General features: G+C 43.7%; 1 protein-coding gene across 1 annotated transcript in view; it reads left to right on the forward strand.

Moving 5' to 3' along the window:
• msh3 (mutS homolog 3 (E. coli)) overlaps positions 1 to 24838 on the forward strand; it is a 405607-nt gene that overhangs the window by 350411 nt on the left and 30358 nt on the right. The window contains exons 22-23 of the mRNA XM_068029606.1: positions 5331 to 5457; positions 20692 to 20866. Of these exons, the coding sequence (XP_067885707.1) occupies positions 5331 to 5457; positions 20692 to 20866 (302 nt within the window). The remainder of the gene's footprint in view (positions 1 to 5330; positions 5458 to 20691; positions 20867 to 24838) is intronic.

Genomic DNA, 24838 nt, shown 5'->3' on the forward strand with positions numbered 1-24838 from the left:
GCAGTAGCTGATGCTGCTCTTCTTGGCCTCATGTCTTCCTCGCATTCCACATCCAGGCAATTGGACACTCTTAGCAAGATGCCCATGACCAAGCACTATCTTCAGGTAACTGCTATAAGCTGGAGCAGCACAGCACTTGCTCTTTTTAGATGAAGTCCTCAGAGAATTTGTTGTTGTTCAACTGTTGGTGAAGTCTTGGCAAAGTATTCCAGAAAGTCACCCACTGTGTTTTCGAGGTCCTCTTTACAACTCTAGCAGCAAGTGAACATGAAACTCTGAGTGTCCCTTTAAGTGGCACTTGAAAGCAATAACAACGCCATGTTTACTCCCAAACAGCTGGTCGCTGTTGGAGGGTGTTGGTTGAAATGCTAGCCACCATAATGCTGTGCAGCCTCTTTAATGAGCACTAGCAGGCATTTTAAATGGAAAGCAGCTGTTTAATGAGACCAGGGCACAGCTGTTCCTAATGCTGGCTTCAACTCCACTACCAAGATGGCATCTTACGCTGAACGCAGGCCAAACTAGTGTTCCAGCTGAAGACCCCACCTTGGCCACCACAGAGGACTGTTGGCATCTGAACATGCTGCTGAAAATCTCACCCCGTTTTTTAAAATTATGAATGAAATCATAGTCATAATGGCACAGAAGGAGGCCATTTGGCCCATCGAGTCCATCCTGGCTCTCCGTAGAGCAATCCAGTCAGTCCCATTCTCCTGCTCTATCCCTGTCGCCCTGCAAGTTTATTTCCCTCAAGTGGTCATCCAGTTTCCTTTTGAAATCATTGATTGTCTCCACTTCCACCACCCTCATAGGCAGCGAATTCCAGGTCTTTACCACTCGCTGCATAAAGTTGTTCTTCACATGCACCCTGCATCTCATGCCCACATTCTTAAATCTGTTTCCTCTAGCCCTTGTACAATTAGCTAATGGGAACAGCTTTTCTTTGTTTACCTTATCTAAACCTGTCATAATCTTGTACGTCTCTCATCAAATCTCCCCTCAATCTCCTTTGCTCCAAGGAAAACATGTTCAGCTTCTCCAACATAAGCTTGGAGCTAAAATCCTACATTCCTGGAACCATTCGGATGAATCTCCTCTACACCCTCTTCAGAACCCTCACATCCTTTCTCAAGTGTCAAGGAGTTCCCAATTCCCCACCAGTCTCTTGATATATTCAGATTGCTACTAATGAGGCATCAGTTGAGCACCACCACATCCCATAACCAAAAAGAAAAAGTGAATGAATCTCAATGTTATTGTATTCATTATTATAAAATGGGAAAGTTGACATTTTCATGGGTCTATTATCATAAGAATTCGCCTGACATTAAGGCAGCCATAAGCAAGATCAGCAGTCATCTGCTGGGTCAATGGCTAAATACGTTTTATGATGTAGTGCTGAGCAAGACAGACCAAGAGGCTTACAGGTTCAAATGTTGAATGGTGCTGAATTAGCTAATGTTAGCCGGGGCAATAGTGGGGCCATCACAGTTGGCTTCAGAGTTTTATATTCACCATGGCAGAGGAGGCAATATTTGAAAGTAGTTTGACCTTCAGTTTGAAAATGGTGATGGTGTCGATAACCGTGTCCACATCTGGATGTGTATATCAAGCATATAAATGACAATGGTCTTCTGCACATCCCTTTATATAGTAGAGTCATGTAGACCTTTACACCTATCAAGTTGCAAATAATCTATGAAGGACATCCTGTGCCTTTTGAGACTATGCATTCCTAGATGGGCACTCATTCTTCCCTTTGCATGTATTAAACTCCTAACTTTTTCTGCTGGCATTATTTGCATCGAGAGCTGCTATTAGCACAAAAACAAATCTCTTTGGGTCCTGGTGCTCTTGGAACCATATCCCAGTAAAAGTCAGGCGCTTTGATAGAGGAGGATAAAAAATTAGAGAGATGGGGGGAGAGAGAGAACGTGTAGTATGACCTCCTTGCTCATTCCCAAATAATTTTGCTCAATTGGTGGTTTCAAAAAAATTAGGTTACTGAATAGAATAATCAAAGGACAATGCTCCTTTCATGTTCTACAATCTCAGATTAATCTCTGAGCTGCCCCAGAAACCTCTCACATCATCTACCAGTTCACAGCTGTGCTCTGCTAAAATAGAAGTTATTTATTAATCCTTACAATTTAAAAGTTATTATTGTTATGTGCCAAAAACAAAGAATAGCAGCACTAGACAGGCTGTTAAACTTGAGTTAACGGCACTTAATGAGAAGGAATGAGGAATGTGAGGGGCAGAGTCCTTTTACAGAAATCCAGGGAACTGGGAGAGATTAAAGAACTGCAAAGGAAGACAAAGCTTGTAAGTGTTGCACAAAGGTATACGAAAAGTAACTTGCAAAAGATAATCAAGATTAACACACAATCTTTTACAATTATATTAGAAGAAAAAGAGTCGTCAAGGGCAATGTTTTCTTTCAGATGCACAGCAACTGAGAGGTTACTGGTCACCCAAAAAATTTGAGTCCATTTACTTAAATGAACAGGCCATGCACTATGTTTTAAAAAAAAAAATGGCCAAGGGTAATTTGGGCTGTTTAAAACAGCTAGAACTATAGAAAAATTACAGCACAGAAGGAGGCCATTCAGCCCGTTGTCTCCGTGCCAGTTGAAAAAACTAGCTGTCCAATCTAATCCCACCTTGCAGCACCTGGTCCACTTGCAGGTTACAGTACTTCAGGTGCATGTCCAGGTATCTTTTAAATGAGCCGAGGGTTTCTGCCTCCACCATCAATCCGGGCAGTGAATTCCAGACACCCACCACCCTCTAGGTGAAAAAATGTTTCCTCGTCCCCTCTAATCCTTCTACCAATCACCTTAAATCTGTGCCCCCTGGTAATTGGCTTCTCCGCTAGGGGAAACAGGTCCTTCCTGTCTATCTAGGTCCCTCATAATTCTGTATACCTCAATTAAGTCATCCTTCAGCCTCCTCAGTTCTAAGGAAAACAACCCGAGTCTATCCAATCTTTCCTCATAGCTGCAACTTTCAAGCCCCGGCAACATTCTTGTAAATCTCCTCTGCACTTTCTCCAGAGCAACTATGTCCTTCCTGGAATGTGGCGACCAGAACTGTATGCAATACTCCAGCTGTGGCCTCACCAGCGTTTTGTACAGATCCAGCATTACATCGCTGCTTTTGTATTCTATACTTCGGCCAATAAAGGAATGCATTCCATATGCCTCCTTCACCATTTTATCTACTTGTCCTGCCACCTTTAGGGACCTGTGGACATACACTCCAATGTCTCTCACTTCTTCTACCCCCTCAATATCCTCCCGTTTATTGTGTATTCCCTTGCTTTGTTTGCCCTCCCCAAATGCATTACCTCACACTTCTCCAGATTGAATTCCATTTGCCATTTTTCCGTCTACTCAACCAAGCCATTGATATCATTCTGGAGTCTACAGCCATCCTCTTCACGATAAACTACACAACTAATTTTTGTGTCATCAGCAAATTTCCCAATCATGCCTTCCACATTTAAGTCCAAATCATTAATATATACCACAAACAGCAAGGGACCCAACACTGAGCCCTGTGGAACGCCACTGGAAACAGCTTTCTGTTCACAAAATCATCCGTCGACTACTACCCTTTGCTTCCTGTCACTGAACCAATTTTGGATCCAACCTGCCACATTCCCCTGTATCCCATGGGCTTTCATTTTACTGACCAGTCTGCCATGTGGGACCTTGTCAAATGCCTTACTAAAATTCATGTAGATCACATTCACTGCACTATCCTCATCAATCCTCCTTGTTACTTCCTCAAAGAATTCAATTTAGTTAGTAAGACATGACCTTCCTTTAACAAATCCATGCTGACTATCCCTGATCAGTCCGTGCCTTTCTAAGTGACAGTTTATCCTGTCCCTCAGAATTGATTCTAATAATTTACCCACCACTGATGTCAGATTGACCGGCCTATAATTATTTGGCCTATCCCTCGCACCCTTTTTAAACAATGGTACAACGTTCGCAGACCTCCAATCCTCTGACACCATACCAGTGAGGATTTGAAGATGATCCTCAGCGCATCCGCTGTTTTCTCCCTGGCTTCCTTTAACAGCCTGGGATACAATCCATCCGGCCCTGGTGATTTCTCCACTTTCAAGGATGTCAGACCCTCTAGTACTTTCTCTCATTATGCTAATTGTATCTAATACTTCACACTCCTCCTCTTTGACTGCAATGTCTGCATCATCCCTCTCCTTTATGAAGACGGGCAAAAAAGTCATTAAGAACCCTGCCCATATCATCTGCATCCACGTGCAAGTTCCCTTGTACATCTCTGATGGGCCCTACCCTTTCCTTAGTTATCCTCTTGCTCTTAATGTGCTGATAAAACATCTTTGGGTTTTCCTTGATTTTACCTGCCAATATTTTTTCATGTCTTCTCTTTGCTTTTCTTATTTCCTTTTTTACTTCACCAAGGATATATTGGCCTTGGAAGGAGTGCAGCACAGATTCATTCACTGGATTGTTACCAGGGCTCCAAGGATTAGACTATGAGGAGAAGTTAGATAAACTAAGCTTGTACTCCCTGATATATAGAAGGTTATGGGGTGACTTTATTGAGGATTTTAGATTTTGAAAGGATGTTTATGACCCAATGTGTGTTATCTTGCACTTATGTTAGCATTTTTAGAAGCTATATTTTTTTTATTAGCCATAGTTTCCAAAATAATGGATAATCTCACTAAGGTCTCTGGTAATCTTCATGCAGATGATCAGTTACAGCCTTCATAAATTGAAAGGGTCACTCGGGTTCGCCCCCTCCTGCTCTTTTTCTTCACAAGTGATAAACATTATTAACTGACAATTGCTGTGATCAGTCATATCATATCAATGTTAATGAGTTTCGATTGAGCTTCCCCCACCATTTTAATTGCAGTATTAACACGGGCTTATGTTTTGCTAGCATCGAGAGTTCGTCACTACTTTTGTTGTAGTAACTATGATGAATTTATGTTCACTCAGCAGGTTAGAGATTTCTTTTACACTGCTGATGGTGGACTTTGAAGGGTCACTGACCTGAAACGTTAACTCTGCTTCTCTCTCCACAGATGCTGCCAGACCTGCTGAGTATTTCCAGCATTTCTTGTTATTATTTCAGATTTCCAGCATCCGCAGTATTTTGCTTTTATGATTATTGTGGACTTTAACTCGTTTAATTTGTTGTACTTCTTCTGAACTGTTCAGCTTTCCAACTATTTCTAACCGGATATGTGTATTGATAACATAGTGGAATTCAGTGGCGCTGATTGTTCAATATATTGTAATAATGTATTATAATTTTACTTTCAGGTGAAATCCCTGACGCTATTTGTCACCCACTACCCCCCAGTGTGTGAACTGGAGAAACTCTACCCACGGAATATCAGGAATTATCATATGGCCTTCCTCCTGAATGAGGAAGATAATGAACAAAATGGTATGAATGAAGGTTTGAGAATGGGCATTTGAACAAGCTCAGTCTTAATTGTGATACCATGGTTAAGGAAAGCCGATATATACAGCTTTGTAATTGCATTGGAAGTGAATCTGCCTTGTCTTTACTGTTTCCAACTTTTGCTTTATCAAATTAATTTGGTACCATTAATAACAACAACAACTTGTATTTATGCAGCATCTTTAATGTAGTAAAAAGTCCCAAGGTGCTTCACAAGAGCATTGTAAGTCGTTTCCCCTTTTCGGGGCACTACTGCCCTGTTTCCTTTGGTGGTAAGCTCAAAATCTCCCCCCAGTTAAAAAAAAAAGCTAACCAAAAGAATAGTTAATTGAGCTAGTTAACAAGGATAGCGTGGTGTGCTTTGTTACAGGAAGCATTAAGGAATAGGTTAAAGTTCAGTATTTACTACTTTATTCAGTCACGTATAATCTGTAAAATAAGCCAGTGTTATGACTTAATTGGCCTTGTCTTAGCATAGTGTTCATCATTTTCACTTTTTGGAAGATTGGTGAAGCACATGTTTTATCTCTGGCAGTAGTTATTCTGTTGTAAATAGATCAGGTCAGCCTTTCTGAAACTTGTGCATTCTGTGTTTGCTTCCATTCATGGGATGACCAAGCTCATCCGTGGGAAAGTGTAGGATATGTTCAGGAACACCAGTTAGTTAGATTACACATGTAATCAATTGATATAACAAAGGGATGGACAATCAATGCCAGCGTTCCCAGCAGTGTCCACACCCTGCGAATTAATTTTTAAAAAACACAAGAGGCTAAGAATTCAGGGAAGATACAAATGAGCAGAGAGCATAGTCCCTTCATGCCTTAGAATGGACTGCCAGTGATCAGACACAAACTCCCGACCAGAGGATGAAGGATGATTCATGGATTCTTTACTTCCTCTTAACATACACACTTCAAGCACCCTCTCATAAGGAGAAACAGTCCTCTTGGACCATACGTTTGTGCCTCCAAACAGACCACCATGAATTGAATTTTGACAAAGGGCTAATTGGTGTTCTTGGCCTGTCGTCTTCATCAGGAAAAGTGTTTGACTTGGAAAATTGAAGGAGAAGGAATGAAAAAGATAAACTAATATAAAAAAGATTGGAGTTTATTCGTTTTATAGAATTTAATACTATGTGTAGCCCAGCAAAATGAATTTTCAAGGTCGAGCCACTCTCATTCGGATAGATGAGAGGCTCATCATGCGATATGCCAAGCAGTTAGTAGAGTTCCCTCCACATTAGTAATTATCCATATACATTGTGAACTGTGAAAATAGTCTTCAGCACATGCATGAAATCTCAAATTTGTTCCTGACTGATGCTTTTCAATTATTGGGATCGCCCTCGCTCATGGAATAATTTCAGTATTCAACATTCCTCCAGAAGTTAGGGCTGTGGAATTCAATAAGATCTGATAACTGGCACATGGATCGTGATGGAACTTTGTACTGCCTGCTTATTAAAAGATTTTAGTATGCAGCCAGAGCTATGTGCGCTTTGAATGGTTGCACACCTGAGCAGGGGTGCAAAATCATGAGAGGCTATTATGAGTTCAAGCTAACCTGCACTACATAAAGGCAGCCTGTATCTCTTAAAAGGTAGGTGCACTTTGACTTCCAGCACCAGTTCCAGACGTTGTAAACGTGAGTTTGACCTGGGAAGGACGCAAGGCAGAGAGTGGGCTCCAAAGATTTCCGATGCTGCACTGGAGACCTTGGTTGAGGAGGTGCAGAGGATGATATGTACTCTATCCAGGATGGCAGGGGGCCATAGAAACATAGACAATAGGAGCAGGAGTAGGCCATTCGGCCCTTTGAGCCTGCTCCGCCATTCATTATGATCATGGCTGATCATCCAACTCAGTAACCTGTTCCCGCTTTCGCCCCATATCCTTTGATCCCTTTAAACCCAAGAGCTATATCTAACTCCTTCTTGAAAACATACAATGTTTTGGCCTCAGCTGCTTTCTGTGGTAGCGAGTTACACAGGTTCACCACTCTCTGGGCCAGATAGCCTCCAGACAAACTCTTAGAAGGCAATGGGACATCGAAACATAGAAAATAGGAGCAGGAGTAGGCCCTTCGAGCCTGCTCCGCCATTCATTATGATCATGGCTGATCATCCAACTCAGTAACCTGTTCCGCTTTCGCCCCTTTGATCCCTTTAGACCCAAGAGCTATATCTAACTCCTTCTTGAAAATATACAATGTTTTGGCCTCAACAGCTTTCTGTGGTAGCGAATTCCACAGGTTCACCACTCTCTGGGTGAAGAAATTTCTCCTCATCTCAGTCCTGAAAGGTTTGAATGTTAGCCTGGTTCTGGACTCCCCCACCATCAGGAACATCCTTCCTGCATCTACCCTGTCAAGTCCTGTTGGAATTTTATAGGTTTCTACGAGATCCTCCCCCTCACTCTTCTGAACTCCAGCAAATATAATCCTAACCGACTCAATCTCTCCTCATACATCAGTCCCACCATCCTAGGAATCAGTCTGATAAACCTTCACTACACTCCCTCTATAGCAAGAACATCCTTCCTCAGATAAGGAGACCAAAACTGCACACAATATTCCAGGTGTGGCCTCACCAAGGCCCTGTATAATTGCAGCAAGACATCCCTGCTCCTGTACTCGAATCCTCTCGCTATGAAGGCCAACATACCATTTGCCTTTTTTACCGCCTGTTGCACCTGCATGTTTACCTTCAGCAACTGGTGTACGAGAATACCCAGGTCTCGTTGCATATTCCCTTCTCTCAGTTTATAGCCGTTCAGATAATAATCTGCCTTCCTGTTTTTGCTACCAAAGTGGATAACCTCACATTTATCCACATTATACTGCATCTGCCATGCATTAGCCCACTCACTCGACTTGTCCAAATCACCCTGAAGCGCCTCTGCATCCTCCTCACAACTCACCCTCTCACCCAGTTTTGTGTCATCTGCAAATTTGGAGATATTACATTTAGTTCCCTCATCTAAATCATTAATATATATTGTGAATAGCTGGGTTCTAGCACAGATCCCTGCGGTACTCCACTAGTCACTGCCTGCCATTCCAAAAAAGACCTTATTCTTTGTTTCCTGTCTGCTAACCAATTTTCTTTCCAACTAGCTGTGGTGATCAATACCAGGTGTAGCCCCAAGGACCTGGATGCAGTGCCACAAGAGGTTTGCTGACCTCATCTGAGTGGTCAAGGTTAATACATGCATCTTCAGAAAACATATTCCACCAATTGCATCATTATTCTCAGACATTGCTCGGTGGACCACACCCCATTACTAATCTACCAACAATCTCTCTCAATCATGACTCATAACTCATATTTGTGTGAGTCAGCTGTGGCTCATTTGGTATCACTCTTGCCTCTGAGTCAGAATGATTTTGCTTCAAGTGCCACTCCAGGACTTGAACACAAAAATCAAGGCTGATACTCCAGTGCAGTACTGAGGGAATGCTGCACTGTCAGAGGTGCCACCTTTTGGATGAGACATTAAACCATCTGCCTTTTCAGGTGGACATAAAAGATCCCATGACACTATTTCGAAGAAGAGCAAGTGAAATTCTCCCTGGTGTACTGGCCAATATTTATCCCTCAATCAACATCACAAAAACAATTATCTGGTCATTATCTCATTGCTATATGTGGGAGTTTGCTGTGAGCAAATTGGCTGCTGCATTTCCTATGTTACAACAGTGAGTACACTTCAGAAGTACTTAATTGGCTGTAAAGATGCGTTGAGATGTCTGGTGGTCATGAAAGGCGCTATTTCAATGCAAGTCTTTTTCTTTTTTACCCATAGTTTCTTCTTACCCTCACACACTTAGCACTGCTGCAAGCCCCACACTACCATCTCTCAGCTTGCACACTGCCAGCTATTCAACTATGACTGCCACATCACCCAAACAGATTGCACCACACTTAATGATGCATTACCTCTCTCTTGCAATGGCTGAAACCATTGAAGATGATGGTAGGCTCACACCTAATCCTTTTTCTCACATCCCACTTCCCCCTCATCCCACAACCTAATGATTTACAGGCTACAGATAGTGTAAGCATGCACTTCTTGCTTTCCAGCTTTCTGCAAACCAGAACCTGAGCCTTGTGCCTTTCCCATTTCAGATACCCAAGAACTGCTATGTGGCCAGGCAGAGGGGGAAGAAAAAGAGGTGGAAAAGCAGTAGGTCTCTCAGTAACTAGCTCAGATACTGGCCCCATGCGTAATTTAGACTTAGAAGAAGGATCTGGTGAGACATCAAGCACGATTGGGCTGTGGCCAGGGCAGGGGACAAAGGCAGCACAGGTGCCAGTTCACTGGAAGAGGACTCAGATGAGGATTTCAGTGGGGGTGACATACAGGAAAAGGCTGATGGGTATGCACACTGAAATGCTTGGTGCATTGGCAGGCCTGCCGGACAGCCTGCAGTCGCTGTCAAGGTGCATGGAGGAATCTGGAGTCCGGCACCAACTTGGCACTGGGCTTCGTGCAGAGCTTGGAGCCTATCGTCTCCAACAGGGAAATGGTGGCCAACTCCATGCAAACATTTTTTTGTTTATTCTCTCATGTGATCTGGGCATCGCTGGCTAGGCCAGCATTTATTGCCCATCCCTAGTTGCCCTTGAGAAGGTGGTGGTGAGTTGCCGTCTTGAACTGCTGCAGTCCATGTGAGGTAGGTATACAGTGCTGTTAGGAAGGGAGTTCCAGGATTTTGACCCAGCGACAGTGAAGGAACGGTGATATAGTTCCAAGTCAGGATGGTGTGTGACCTGAAGCGGAACTTGCAGGTGGTGGTGTTACCATGCATTTGCTGCCCTTATCCTTCTAGTTGGTAGAGGTCGCGGGTTTGGAAGGTGCTGTCTGAGGATCCTTGGTGCATTGCTGCAGTGCATCTTGTAGATGGTACACACAGCTGCCACTATGTGTCGGTGGTGGAGGGAGTGAATGTTTGTGGATGGGGTGCCAATCAAGTGGGCTGCTTTTGTCCTGGATGGTGTCGAGCTTCTTGACTGTTGTTGGAGCCGCACCCATCCAGGCAAGTGGAGAGTATTCCACCACACTCCTGACTTGTGCCTTGTAGATGGTGGACAGGCTTTGGGGAGTCAGGAGGTGAGTTACTCGCCGCAGGATTTCTAGCCTTTGACCTGCTCTTGTTGCCACGGTATTTATATGACTACAGTTCAGTTTCTGGTCAATGGTAGCCCCTAGGATGTTGATAGTGGGGGATTCAGCAATGGTAATGCCATTGAATGTCAAATGAAGATGTTAGATTCTCTCTTGTTGGAGATGGTCATTGCCTGGCACTTGTGTGGCGCAAATGTTACATGCCCAAGCCTGGATATTGTCCAGGTCTCGCTGAATTTCTACATGGACTGCGTCAGTATCTGAAGAGTTGCAAATGGTGCTGAACATTGTGCAATCATCAGCGAACATCTCCACTTCTGACCTTATGATTGAAGGTAGGTCATTGATGAAGCAGCTGAAGATGGTTGAGCCTAGGACACTACCCTGAGGAACTCCTGCAATGATGTCCTGGAGCTCAGATGATTGACCTGCAACAATCACAACCATCTTCCATTTGCGCTAGGTATGACTCCAACCAGCAGAGAGTTTTCCCCCTGATTCCCATTGAATTCAGTTTTGCTAGGGCTCCTTGATGCCATACTCGGTCAAATGCTGCCTTGATGTCAAGGGCAGTCACTCTCACCTCACCTCTGGAGTTCAGCTCTTTTGACCATGTTTGAACCAAGGCTGTAATGAGGTCAGGAGCTGAATGGCCCTGGCGGAACCCAAACTGAGCCTCATTGAGCAGGTTATTGCTAAGCAAGTGCTGCTTGGTGGCACTGTTGATGACACCTTCCATCACTTTATTGATGATTGAGAGTAGACTGATGGGGCGGTAATTGCCTGGGTTGGATTTGTCCTGCTTTTTGTGTACTGGACATACTTGAGCAATTTTCCACATTGCCGGGTAGATGCCAGTGTTGTAGCTGTACTGGAACAGCTTGGATGGGGGTGCGGCAAGTTCTAGAGCACAGATCTTCAGTACTATTGCCGGAATATTGTCAGGGCCCATAGCCTTTGCAGTATCCAGTGCCTTCAGTCATTTCTTGATATTATGCGGAGTGAATCGAATTGGCTGAAGTCAATGTGATGCTGGGGACTTCAGGAGGAGGCCGAAATGGATCATCAACTCGGTACTTCTGGCTGGAGATCGTTGCAAATGCTTCAGCCTTATCTTTCGTACTGATGTGCTGGGCTCCCCCATCATTGAGGATGGGGATATTTGTGGAGCCACCTCCTCCAGTTAGTTGTTTACTTATCCACCACCATTCACGGCTGGATGTGGCAGGATTGCAGAGCTTAGATCTTATCCTTTGGTTTTGGGATCACTTAGCTCTGTCTATTGCATGCTGCTTACGCGGCTTGGCATGCAGATAGTCCTCTGTTGTAGCTTCACCAGGTGACGCCTCATTTTGAGGTATGCCTGGTGCTGCTCCTGGCATGCCCTTCTGCACTCTTCATTGAACCACGATTGGTCTCCTGGCTTGATGGTAATGATAGAGTGGGGGATATGCGTGGCCATGAGGTTACAGATTATGGTTGGGTACCCACTTGCAGAACCATCTATGACACAGCTTCTGATGGCCGATATCTCGCAGAAGCAGAAGCCACCCAATGTCTGGGTGCTGCAGTGGCAGTTCGGACTACAGTCATGCAAGCTCAGCTGCTATCATAGCCGGGGAATCAGTATTCTTAAGGCTTGCAGGGTGCCACAGCAGTTCAGCAATCTATCCTCCAACAGATTACTAGGATTGTGGAGACGCCACCCTGGGGGAATGACAGTGGCATCATGGAGCACAAACCTGCTGGTGTCTTCCAAGAAGAATGCATTTGTCCTCCCACCACTGCCATTCTGCCAGTGCCCTTGCTGTTGCCTGTCAGCCAACCAGCTCATGCTGCTGCCGTCCATGCTAAGATGGTGCAGTCCAAGACCATGTGCAGTCTTTGCCACTGAAAGTCAGCAGCCAACCTGCAACCACTGGGGTAACACTGCGTAGGAGCACTATGACAGGCAACGCACAAGGAAGACGGGCACCAAGGGAATGCATAAGGGTGATTAGTTGACTTTTGTATGCTTTACAGCAATGTTTGATTCATAAATTTGGTTTCAAGGTTTTGTTTTGTGGTGGCTTTTGTTTTAACATTGTGGCCTAGAAAACGCTGCAATGGTCAGTGACAGTGGGAAGGAAAGGTGTGGGACTGTTGGTGAATGGGGAATTGGAGTTGTCTTTTCGCTGGTATGACAGTCGAATGAGTTGATCACACCCAAGCTGTGTTGGTTGCTTCCTCCCTTCCTCCTCCTCTACCCCTTCCTCTTATTTCTCCCCCTCGCTTCCTCCTTCTCTTCCTTATCATATTCCTGCACAACCTCAGCTGGTCACCAAATAGGTGGTGGCAAGAGCTGTGCCCTTATCATGGGGGAAATTACGTAGCACACCGCAGCCCACCATGAATCTTCATACCCACTCTACCAAGTTCTGCAAGGCTCCTCCAGAGTGGTGCAGGCAGCGGAAGCAATGCTTTAGCACCCCAATGGTCCGCTCAGTCACATTTTAAGTGGCAGCATGGCTTTCATTATATGCATACAGCCCTCGACTGCTTAGGTTGTGCATCAGAGTCATGAGCCATGTGGTCAGTGGGTAGCCCTTGTCGCCCAGTAGCACCCTCTGTTTGGTCATGGTGGCTCAATTGCAGATGGTACAGCGGACTGCCACTGAATGAAGGCATGATGACCAACGTACCCTCTGAATTTTTTTTGTAGTGCGCGACTGATTTAAGTGCGTGGGCAATTTACCTTTTTTTTTTGTGCAGCTATGCACGCGGAGTAAATTAAAGGCCCTGACTTGTGCATAGCCTGCACGAGAACTTTCGGCTTTTGGGCAGCCACTCAGCTTAAAGGGAACATGATTTTGATTGTTACTAGGATCTGCATGATATGCTGCATCTGGTCGCACAACAACTGAACATTGAGGGAGAGCAATTCCTTTCAGTTGCGGGTACATCTCAGAGTTGATGTGGGATGCCAGTAAAGCAATGTGCATGCAGACGGTGGCAGCCTGCAACATGGGAAAGCATGCAGTCCTTGCAAAGCCATGTGCTCACTGCCTGCTTGTCTCTGGCAAGAAAGGATGAAATGCATTCAGCTTTCTTGAAATAGAGAGCCTCAATTACCTCCTTTAGGCATCAGTGGAAGGCAGACTTGGAATATGTTGTAAACATCACCTGCTCCAACCCGGAAGGAACCAGACACAAAAAAGTTCCCAGCAATGGTACCTTCCCAGCTACTGGCAGTGCTGTCCTTGCCCTGCTCTGAGGCTGCACTTGTGGCTGCAGCAGATGAAAGATTTCTGCGAGGACCTTTTTTTATGAAATGGAGACATCTGTCACACTGTTCCTCGCTGACGTTCAGGTAAGAGAATTGCTCCCTGAACATCAGGGATGATGTGGGTTTCCTTAGAGCCTTTTTTCCTTTCCTCCTCCCTCTTCCAGCAGCTTGTCCTGTTCTGTGTTGCCTCTGCTGATTCTACCTGTCATGCTGTAGGCCAAGGGAGATGCAAATTACTGCACTACTTACAGGGAGCAAGTGATTTGTGCAGAATCCTTGAAGTCAGGTCAATGTTCTTCAGCACAAGACATGTCACTCCCTGTAGACTTCAGAAACTTTAAACAATTCTGGAAACCACCAAACACTTCTACAGTCACAGCAAGAGCCAGTAGAAAATAACCAGCAACAATCCTGAATGTTGTTGATGGTCCCTGGTGAGGGAGTTCTTCTTGCTGATGAATGCATGTTCTGCTGTGCGAAGTTAAGAGAGGACATTAGCTGGTGCATTGAACTCCAAAATGGCAGTGGTGGTGTCAAATCAGCGTTACACACTGGTTGATACCATGATCCACCTACACTGTATATTTCCGGCGTACATTCCATGCAAGACACTAACGCACTCATCAAAATGGTGCCCAGCATGCCGCAGATGCTATTTTGGAGGCAAAACTGCACACATAACGCTGATAAAATGGGCGCTACGCATCTGAATGTTGCAGCCTAGTTAGTAACTCAAGACACTGGTTCACTTACTTTATCTCTTAACTTTCAATACAAACCTGTTTATTTAGAATTTCCTTTTGTCTGAAAAAGCTACCCCATCCCATAATAATTAAGCCCAGTTTAATGGAGTTGATTTAATGGTGTTTAATGGAGTAATGGAGGCTCAGCTATCACCAGGTAACCTGTTTCTCGATGCAGAAATCAACAAGCGCATGGGAAAGGCATCTGCTGCTATGTCCAGACTGGCCAGGAGAGTGTGGGAAAATGGCGCACTGACACGGAACACCAAAGTCTGAGTGTATCAAGCCTGAATCCTCAGTACCTTGCTCTCCGGCAGCGAGGCCTGGACAATGTATGTCAGCCAAGAGCGACGTCTCAATTCATTCTATCTTCGCTGCCTCTGGAGAATCCTTGGCATCAGGTGGCTGGACCGTATCTCCAACACAGAAGTCCTCGAGGCAGCCAACATCGCCAGCATTTTCACCCTACTGAGCCAGCAGCGCTTGAGATGGCTTGGCCATGTGAGCCACATGGAAGATGGCAGGATCCCCAAGGACGCATTGTACAGCGTGCTCGTCACTGGTATCAGACCCACCGGCCGTCCATGTTTCCGCTTTAAAGATATCTGCAAACGCGACATGAAGTCCTGTGACATTGGCCACCAGTCGTGGGAGTCAGTTGCCAGCGATTGCCAGAGATGGCGGACAGCCAGAAAGGTGGGGCTAAAGCGTGGCGAGTCGAAGAGACTTAGCTGTTGGTAGGAAAAAAGACAGAAGCACAATGGGAGAGCCAACTGTGGAACAGCCCCGACAACCAATTTTATCTGCAGGACTTGTGGAAGAGCCTGTCACTCGAGAATTGGACTTTATAGCCACTCCAGGTTCTGCTTCACAAACCACTGACCACCTCCAGGCGCTTACCCATTGTCTCGCGAGACAAGGAGGCCAAAGAAGAAGAAGACGAATGGAGTTGATTTTAACTGTAGCCACCCCGCATAAACGAGACGGTAGTGCCCGGTCATGTCTTGCCCTATTTATACTGGCGCTCCTGCCATCCTCTTGGTAGGGGCCATTAGATCGGCAGCCAGAGTTTTGGTCAGAAGGTCATGTTTAATATGCTGATACCTATCCTATGATGTACATCAGACACAGATTGTATTTTGAGGTCCAGTGGCCCCAAATCTTTTTCATCTTATAATATTGGAAGGCCAAGAGGAGCAGGCTTGGTTGTCACATAGGAGCTGACCAATTTCCTGCCCTCCCCAACAGGCCAGCTCCATCGGAGTGCTGGTTTGGCATGCACATCTTATAAGATGGAAACAAATGAGACCCAGGCTTCTCCATGGCAACAACGGGCAGGCAGCAGGTGTGCTTTGCCCATTTTGTATCAAATTGTTAAAATGATCCCAATCTTTTTGAGCACTCTGACATTTTCATGTAAGTGGGTTATGACATCAATACATTTTTTTAAAGGGAAAAAGTGGAGTTGAAATTACACAAAAGGAATTCTGATTAAAAGAGAAAAATTGAATGCACTTAAATTGGTAGTGCGTTTATTTTTCATATTTATGGCTATTTCACTTATTAAGATAATTGGAACGATTAGCTCGTTGATGCCTCCAGATTCTTTTGAGCCCTGCGGAGCTGTAAAAAGACAGTACAATTCATCCTTCCCCAGTCGGAGTACTGACTCTTAATATAGTATTAAAATGCAGCTGTAATGTCCTGCCACCAGGCAGTTCTCATGATGTGTTAAATGTAAAAATGCTTTGTCCTTATTGATTGATGAGAAAATAAATTCATGTGTTAAGGATCGGCTCAGCTGATGCAAAGTGTGAAAGAACGTCCTACTATGACCACAGTGTATTGAAGTCATTTCAGAAGTGTGGACCCATTGACTATTACAGACATAATATCCTGTGTAAATTTTGTGCATCAGTATGTTCTATAAATGGACGCAGGAAGAGACTTTTGGCCACAGCGACCCTGGTTCATGGGAGAGCTATTTGTGATCTGAAAGACAAAACGATACAACTTTCACTCTAGGAAATCTTTGTGCAAGTTTTGAAGATGCAATTTTTGGAAGTCTTAACTTGAGTATTCCATTAATATCTGAAACTGGTGCTTACTTGCCTGTGACAAGTAGAAGATTGTACTCTATTGAGAAAAAGTAGAAGCACTGATAACCGAAAACACCACGCTTTTTTTCCTGGCATCACAGAAAACTAGAATGTTGTTACTATAGTGCTGAAGTAGCTCTGGTCTCGGAGCCAGTGCAATGTTAATTAAGGGGAACAGACTGTAATGGCTTTCTTCTTCACTTGCACAAATTAATCCAACTGTGTAGTCACAGTAATGAGAAAGGAGTGAGATGATGTCAGAGTAATGCCAGTAAATACATCCTTTGGGTATGAAATATACTTGCTTCATGGCACAATTCAGAGATGGTCATTCAAGATTAATAGCTTGTTGTCTTAGTTTTAAAACAGATTGCAGAGATTGTGCTGCCCAACAAATAGTACACTTAATTTTTAATGAGCAGAAATTTAGTATTGCAATCATAGTCTCAATAATACCCAACTTGTCAATCGATAAAATTGACCAAGCTTTCAGCCTAAGAAATAGGTGTTGAGGAATGTCTTAAAAGAGGATAGTAAAGCGGTGAGGTTTAGGAAGGGAATTTCAGAGTTTAGGGCCTCAGCAGCTGAAGGCACAAAGGCAGTGGAAATCTTGGATGTGGAAAAGGCCAGAATTGGAGGAAGACAGAAATCTTGGACGATTGTAGACAATGTTCCTTTTAAAATTTAGTGTTCTCAGTACACGGTCCCTTTTAAGTATTTTTGCGCTACCGCGCATGTGAGATATTTATTCAGAACAAGTGCCTGTGCAGTACCTTCCAGGCTGTTGCGTGGCTGCACAGCTTAGCAGGAACACTGGTTGTCGGGCCTCAGCACAGGGTCAAATAGGATACAGATGTTATGAACAGTCTGATTCGTCCTCAGACAGTGGCCAGGGAGGGAAATGGAATCTGTTTAAGGAAAGGAGTTTGTGGTGGGGATTGAAGACAGTGACTTCGGTCTTCCCAATATTTAATTGAAGGAAATTTCTCATCCACTACTGGATATCGGATAAGCAGTGTGACAAATCATAGGCAGTGGAGGGATCGAGAATGTTGGTGGTGAGGTAGTGTTTGTGGAACCTGACATGTTTTCGGATGATGTGCCAAGGAGCAGCATGTAGGTGAGCCTTGGCCAGCGCGAGGTAAAGATACCCCAGGCATATGAATAGTTTATTGAGAAAGGAAATACCTGGTTCATACATGCTAACTATCATATTTTCAACCAATTGGGCAATTTGTCAGCGTTTCCCAACATATGAAATGATCAGATCCATCAAAGACACATCTGGAGGCTGTCCAGATCAATAAAATCACATAGAAGGAGGACTGAAGGCTGATCAAATCAATATTTTTTTTCTGTTGTTGGATGCGCACAAACCTGAGGCAGAAAATTTTTAAGATGAGCTGAGAGTTCTTGAGAATCGCAGTTATGTATTTTATTTAGTATTTGTTCTAAAAGATGTATTTAACAAATAAGACGCTAAACCTTTATAAACTTTAGATTTTCCTCCAGGGAATCTCTTGAAGGATGTTGAGAGGGGTGGGGACCCCCAGGATAGCAGAGACCCAGACTTGTGGGGGCCCAGAAGTTAAGAGGAAAAGAAGGCCAGAAATTACTACTAGTGTTCATAATGTACAAATGCCTAGCAGCTTCTTATGCCCATCTGGTTGATCAAACAAATTGAGATGATGCAATTGCTGAAGAAATGGGTTAGCAACATCTTTTATTTTAACAGATAATGTGAACCCATGTGTTTTGAGTTACTAAAGTTCATACAACTACATTTATTTTCACATTTAAAATATCTGTAGTACTTCCTTTAGAAATTATCTTTGGCTTGAAAGGCAGAATTACAGCGGACTCTAAAATGTCAGCAAACACAAAATAATCAATTTTGTAGTCTATGTACCTCACTATTATTTAAAATTTGTTTAAATAATGCTCCAATCTGAATGTTAGCTGAAAACATGTGGCAATCTTTTTGCACACTGCCTCAGTGTGAATTACCCTATTGCATCTCTGAGCACATTAATGTGTGATCCATGTAGGTACTTTTATGCTTGTGGGTGAGCAACATCCACGGGTCGCTCTCCCTCTTCTACACTTGGTCTGAGGAGTCAGTCTCTGTAGGCATGCTGGGATCTACTTCATACAGAGATGGCAAATACATGGGACTAGCTCTCCATATTGAAATAATTAAAACTAGTGCTCATTTCACAATGTAAGAATCCTAGACCCAAAATTTGGTATGACTCTGATGCCAACAGTTCCCAATGTCTGGTTTACTTGCAAGCTAGAGTGCAGCTGACCCGGAGGGTAACATCAGCAGTCCACTACACTTCTATAGAATAAAACCACTTAGAAATGATTTATTAAACTGATTGCTCTGGTAACAGCTTCATAAACCTTCATCTCCCACGTGTTTAATCTCCTTGTAGCCCAGACAACTCTTCTCATTCAATTTGTTATTGGTGAGGCTGATTAAAGACAGAAATGGGAATCATCTTGTGGAGTCAGAGGGCATAACTGTGGTACTGAATGAGTACTTTGAAACAGTGAAGAACAAGATGAAGTAAATGTTGCAGTAGAGGGTGGGAACAGAGGTATTTGATAGGATAACAATAGATAGAAAGAAGATGTTAAGCAGGTTGGCATCACTCAAAGTTAACAGGTTACTAGGTCCAGATGGGATGCATCCTAGATTGCTGAGGGATGTTGTGGTAAAGATGGCAAAACATCTGACCACAGTCTTTCATGTATTTGAAATGGACTAACTTTCAGGGTTATGGCAAAAAATGCTGGGCTGTTGAACTAAATTGGACAGCGATTTTAAAGAGCTGGCACAGGCACAATGGCCCAAATGACTGCTTCCTGTGCTGCAAGATTCTATGATACTGACCAACACTGAATGGGCACCCATTAGGTAGGAATTAAGGTTAATTAGAATGGAATGAAGGGGAAAAAGAATTTATATAACCTTTTTACTGCAGAAATTTGTCCCATTATCTTGAAATCAACACCCTCTTAATGGTTATTTGGATTGTTTTAGGAACATATATCAGGTACAAAATACTGAATACAATAGATAAGGTAAACATTTCAAAATAACCCAGCATAGTGAGACATTTAAAATAGTGAAACGTAAATTTAACATGAGTATATCAGGAAGAATTGCTTTACTCAAATAATAAATGTTGGGAGTGACCTGTTAGATAGGGAAGAAAAGTAAAAATATTAGGGACAAAATATAGTTGGTAGCTATTGACAGCGGGAGCTGCCGATCGCAGTTATGGCCTGAACGTTGCCAAACTAGCAAGTATCCCCGAGGAAGTGCTGAAGAAAGCCACTCACAAATCGAAGGAGTTGGAAGGCTTGATGAATACTGAGAGGTATGATGAGCTTGAAATAAGAAAAACTAAAGATACTAGTGGGATGAACTTCAATGGGGTGAACGGTCCTTCCCAGTGTGTGTGTGTGTTAATTCATGGAAACAAACTGGAAAATTCCTAATTTTAAATGATGATCTCTCTTTTGAGTTGCCTGTAACCAAAATGATGCAGACAAGGACATTAAGGCACCAAGCTGCGCCAAAGAATTTATGCACAGTCTGGTGAGAGACCAATATGAGTTAGACGATGCTACATCCTGGTCTGTTTACAATCAGATGTTTCTTTCCATTTCATGAGAGTTCTATTATTGCTCTCTCTCAGCTAAATCAAGTCAATATGATAAATGTAACTGCTAACTTGTGTTTGGGAATTAAACGGATCCACAGTACATATAAAGTACATAAATAGTGGCAGTGGGGGAGGAGGATTTGGCCTTTTTTTATTCTACACTTATACGTGGTGTATGTCCTTACAGTTGGACTGCTTTTTCTGACAGCATAAGAACTATTCACCCTTTAATGCCAGCCATCTGCTTTAATTGTTGGCCCAGCAGAGGATTAACTGACACATGCCCTTTTAATCATCCAGGATCTGTGGAGGAACTGCAACCTGAATTGATCACTTTCCTCTATCAGCTGACGGAGGGAGCTGCTGATCGCAGTTATGGCCTGAACGTTGCCAAACTAGCAACTATCCCCGAGGAAGTGCTGAAGAAAGCCACTCACAAATCGAAGGAGTTGGAAGGTTTGATGAATACTAAGAGGTATGATGAGCTTGAAGTAAGGAAAACTGAAGATAGCTTGCAGAATTCCACAAAAGGTTTTCTACAGATTATTTTAAATCTGAACCTTGTAAATGGGCTAAATTTTACTAGCCCTTGGCATCAGGGGTCATGGTGGAGGGGCCTGGAAAATTCTTCCGGGAGAGGCCCACTAAGAGCCCCAACGCCGAGAAGGTCCCGCTGCATTTTACCAGCGGCGGCAGAGCCTTCATTTGCCTAATAAAATTCATGCAAATACATGTTAATTAACTTACCTGGACCGGGCGGCCGTCCCATGCTGATATTCTGGCCAATGGCCGGAGGTCCTGTGCCTTCCATTTCCCGTTTGGGGATTCAAGGCGAGACACCGGTGGGGAGGGGGAAAGAGTTTAATTTTCAGGTCTTATTCCATTGGCTGAGGGGATGGTGAGAAGAGGTTGAAGGGGAAAGATCATAAAGTTTGGCGGTGTGAAAGGTCGGGACTGGCAAAAATGTTTTTTTGGGGAGGGGGAGAGGGATATCAATTTATTGGTTGATGATTGGGGTTGTGGAAGAGGGCCTTTGATGTGTACTTTAATGTTTTTATTTAAATTAATAAAAATTTAAATTGCCGGTAAGGGCTTGCACCCCATTAAAAATGACGCCTGCATGGTGGCACAGGACGCCATTGCTGGGTACGGAGTGGCCGCCCCCTCTACATCATCGAGACGGCCGTTCCGCCCCCTCCATTTAAATGTGCCCCCGCACAAAATATCACAGGGCCTGAGTGGTGGCCGCTCCACACAGGCGCACTGCCACGATTTGCGGCGCGCCAATAAAATCCAGTCCTTAGTCTCACACGGTGCTCCCCAAATTGCATTCACCTGCATCCATGTACAAATTTCCAAAACTTGAGTTTATTTAATTTTGAAATTTATGGCCATTTCTGATGCCTTCCTTGCGTATTCTGTCACAAGAATTTAGCAATTGGGGTTTTACATTAATCCACTATTAAAATACCATTCGGCCAAGCATTATGCTGGCAATAATTTGGCTGGACTAGAATATTGACTGGTAAAACGAGACCATTTAACACATTGCGCCTTCACCAGCCCAGTTCAAGTTTAATCCATTTAATCCCATTTCTCACCCCTTTCCTCATAGTTCTAAATTTTTGTTTAACAAATATTTAATGGCGTCCCATTCAAATGCTGTTACGGATTCTACTTCCAATGCTGTTTTTCATCAGCTGTTTCATGGGATAACAACCTCTTGCATTAAATATTTCTCCTTATCTCTCTTTTGGTAACCTCCTTAAATTTATGAAGTCTTCGTTCAGTAGCATTTTTTTTTTCATTTCTATTCACCCACAATTGGCGTAACCACAAAAGATCACAGAATTTTATGTGCAGATTGCATTCAGTGCTACTTGAGTTCCTGCAGTCTTTTGTGCTAGTTTTAAGAACAGACCTCATCCACAAAACTAGCCATGCCACCAGGGTGAATTAATCCCCTTTGGGAGTTTCCACTGATTTGTGCTCATTTGTGAGTCTTTGAAGAGATCTAAAAATTAATCTGGTTCTCTTGGGCACAAAGGCATTAGAAGAAACATTTTAAAAGCTTTTGAGTATACATTTTCCTTCTTTACCAAGAAACTGACTACCATACCCCAATATAACTACAAGATATTTTGTAAATTTTTAAAAGTAATTTTCAATCATTTAAAATCAGGTTACTCACAGGTGGTGGATCAAAAATGCTTTTTTGTGATAAATCCACTTTCAACTATATTAATCAAACTTTATCAAGTTAACACCCTTAAATGTATCAAGGAATATTTTTTATAGCAATTTTTTTTTTTTTAAAGAAAATTACACACTGCCCAATTACACTGGTTCAGGGCAAATTCTGCATTGGCGATCTGCAAAAGGGTTTGAGCAGAAAGCAAAAAAAAACTTCTGAAAACCAGCACAATTTTAGATCCATCTCGCCAATTGCACACAAAGCAGAAAATCAGGGCCCAGATTTTTTTTTTTCAAACCAGTATTAGGACTGAATTTTATGGGCACCCGGGAGACTGGATGGGAGGCAGGGGGCCATAAAATAGGGACAGAAGGCGAGGGATGGAGTGCCTGTTGCCCTGCGATTAAATCAGTTGTGAGAACGGCCAATTAATAGCCACTTAAGGTTCTCTTTCTGCCGCCACTGGTATTACACCAGCGATTCCGCCATACTTACCTGGGGTCTGATGCTCCAGAGATGATCCTGCCCCCGGGCCTCTTGTTGTACTGGTAGTGGCCACTGCTCCTAGTGGCGCTGATGATATTACTGAGCTGCTGTTCCTCTGATTGGCTGGTAGTTCTGAAAGGTAGGACCCTGATTCTTAAAGGCAGGGGGACCACAGCGCCAGGCAGTTAATTGCCCAAGCACTGTTAAATTGAGCCCTTGCCTTTTGGTCTGGCATCAGGACCCCTGCTGGCTCCACAAAATTCAGCCTTTAGTTGCTGCAGAGAAAGGACTAAGCTTGTCGACATTGCTGTTCTATAGACCTGTATTTTATTATCTTTAATTCTTTTACTTACTTCCTTGGCAGTCAGCCATTGAATGCATTTAAGTCAACAGTTCGTGCAGTAATTATTGCTATTCAGATATTAATATTCTCATGGACTAATTTATAATTTCCCTCTTTTCATTGGTGCCTCATACTAGATAGCTTGTAAATTCATTTATATTTTTTAAAATCTAGCTACAAGAGCTCCACTTCACTCTCTTCTCCCCCACCACACATGGTGGACTGTGGTGACACATTTTTCTCTTGTGGTTCATAATCATAAGTGTGAAAGCCTTATTTTAATTCGTTTGTGGGATGTGGGCGTCACTGGCTAGGCCAGCATTTATTGCCCATCCCTAATTGCCCTTGAGAAGGTGGTGATGAGCTGCCTTCTTGAACTGCTGCAGTCCTTGGGGTGTTAGTACATCGATAGTGCTGTTAGGAAGGGAGTTCTAGCGACAGTGAAGAAACTGTGATATAGTTCCAAGTCAGGATGATGTGTGGCTTGGAAGGGATCTTGCAGCTGGTGGTGTTCCCATGCATCTGCTACCATTGTCCTTCTAAGTAGTAGAGGTCGCAGATATGGAAGGTGCTGTCGAAGGAGCTTTGGTGAGTTACTGCAGTGCATCTTGTAGATGGTGTACACTGCTGCCACTGTGCATCGGTGGCGATGGGAGTGAATGTTGAAGGTGGTGGACGGGGTGCCAATCAAGCAAGCTGCTTTGTCCTAGATGGTGTCGAGCTTCTTGAGTGTTGTTGGAGCTGCACCCATCCAGGCAAGTGGAGAGTATTCCATCACACTCCTGACTTGTGCCTTGTAGATGGTGGACAGGCATTGGGAAGACAGGAGGTGAGTTACTCGCCACAGAATTCCTAGCCTCTGACCACATATTTTATGTGGCTGGTCCAGTTCAGTTTCTGGTCAATGATAGCCCCCAGTATGTTGATAGTGGGGGATTCAGCGATGGTAATACCATTGAACATCAAGGGGAGATAGTTAGATTCTGTCTTGTTTGAGATAGACATTGGCCGGCACTTGTGTGGCGTGAACGTTACTTGCCGCTTATCAGGCCAAGCCTGGATATTGTCCAGGTCTTGCTGCATGTGGATGTGGGCTGTTTCAGTATCTGAGGAGTCGCGAATGGTGCTGAACATCAGCGAATATCCCTACTTCTGACCTTATGATGGAGGGAAGGTAATTGAAGATGTTTGGGCTGAGGACACTACCCTGAGGAACTCCTGCAATGATATCCTGGGACTGAGATGATTGACCTCCAATAATCGCAACCATCTTCCTTTGTACTAGGTGTGACTCCATCCAACTGGGAGGTATCCCCCTGATTCCCATTGATTCCAGTTCTGCTCGGGCTCTTTAATGTCATACTCGGTCAAATGTTGTCTTGATGTCAAGGGCAGTCACTCTCCTCTCACCTCTGGAGTTCAGC

Source organism: Heterodontus francisci, chromosome 4, assembly GCF_036365525.1.
Source record: "Heterodontus francisci isolate sHetFra1 chromosome 4, sHetFra1.hap1, whole genome shotgun sequence".
NCBI classification, from domain to species: domain Eukaryota; kingdom Metazoa; phylum Chordata; class Chondrichthyes; order Heterodontiformes; family Heterodontidae; genus Heterodontus; species Heterodontus francisci.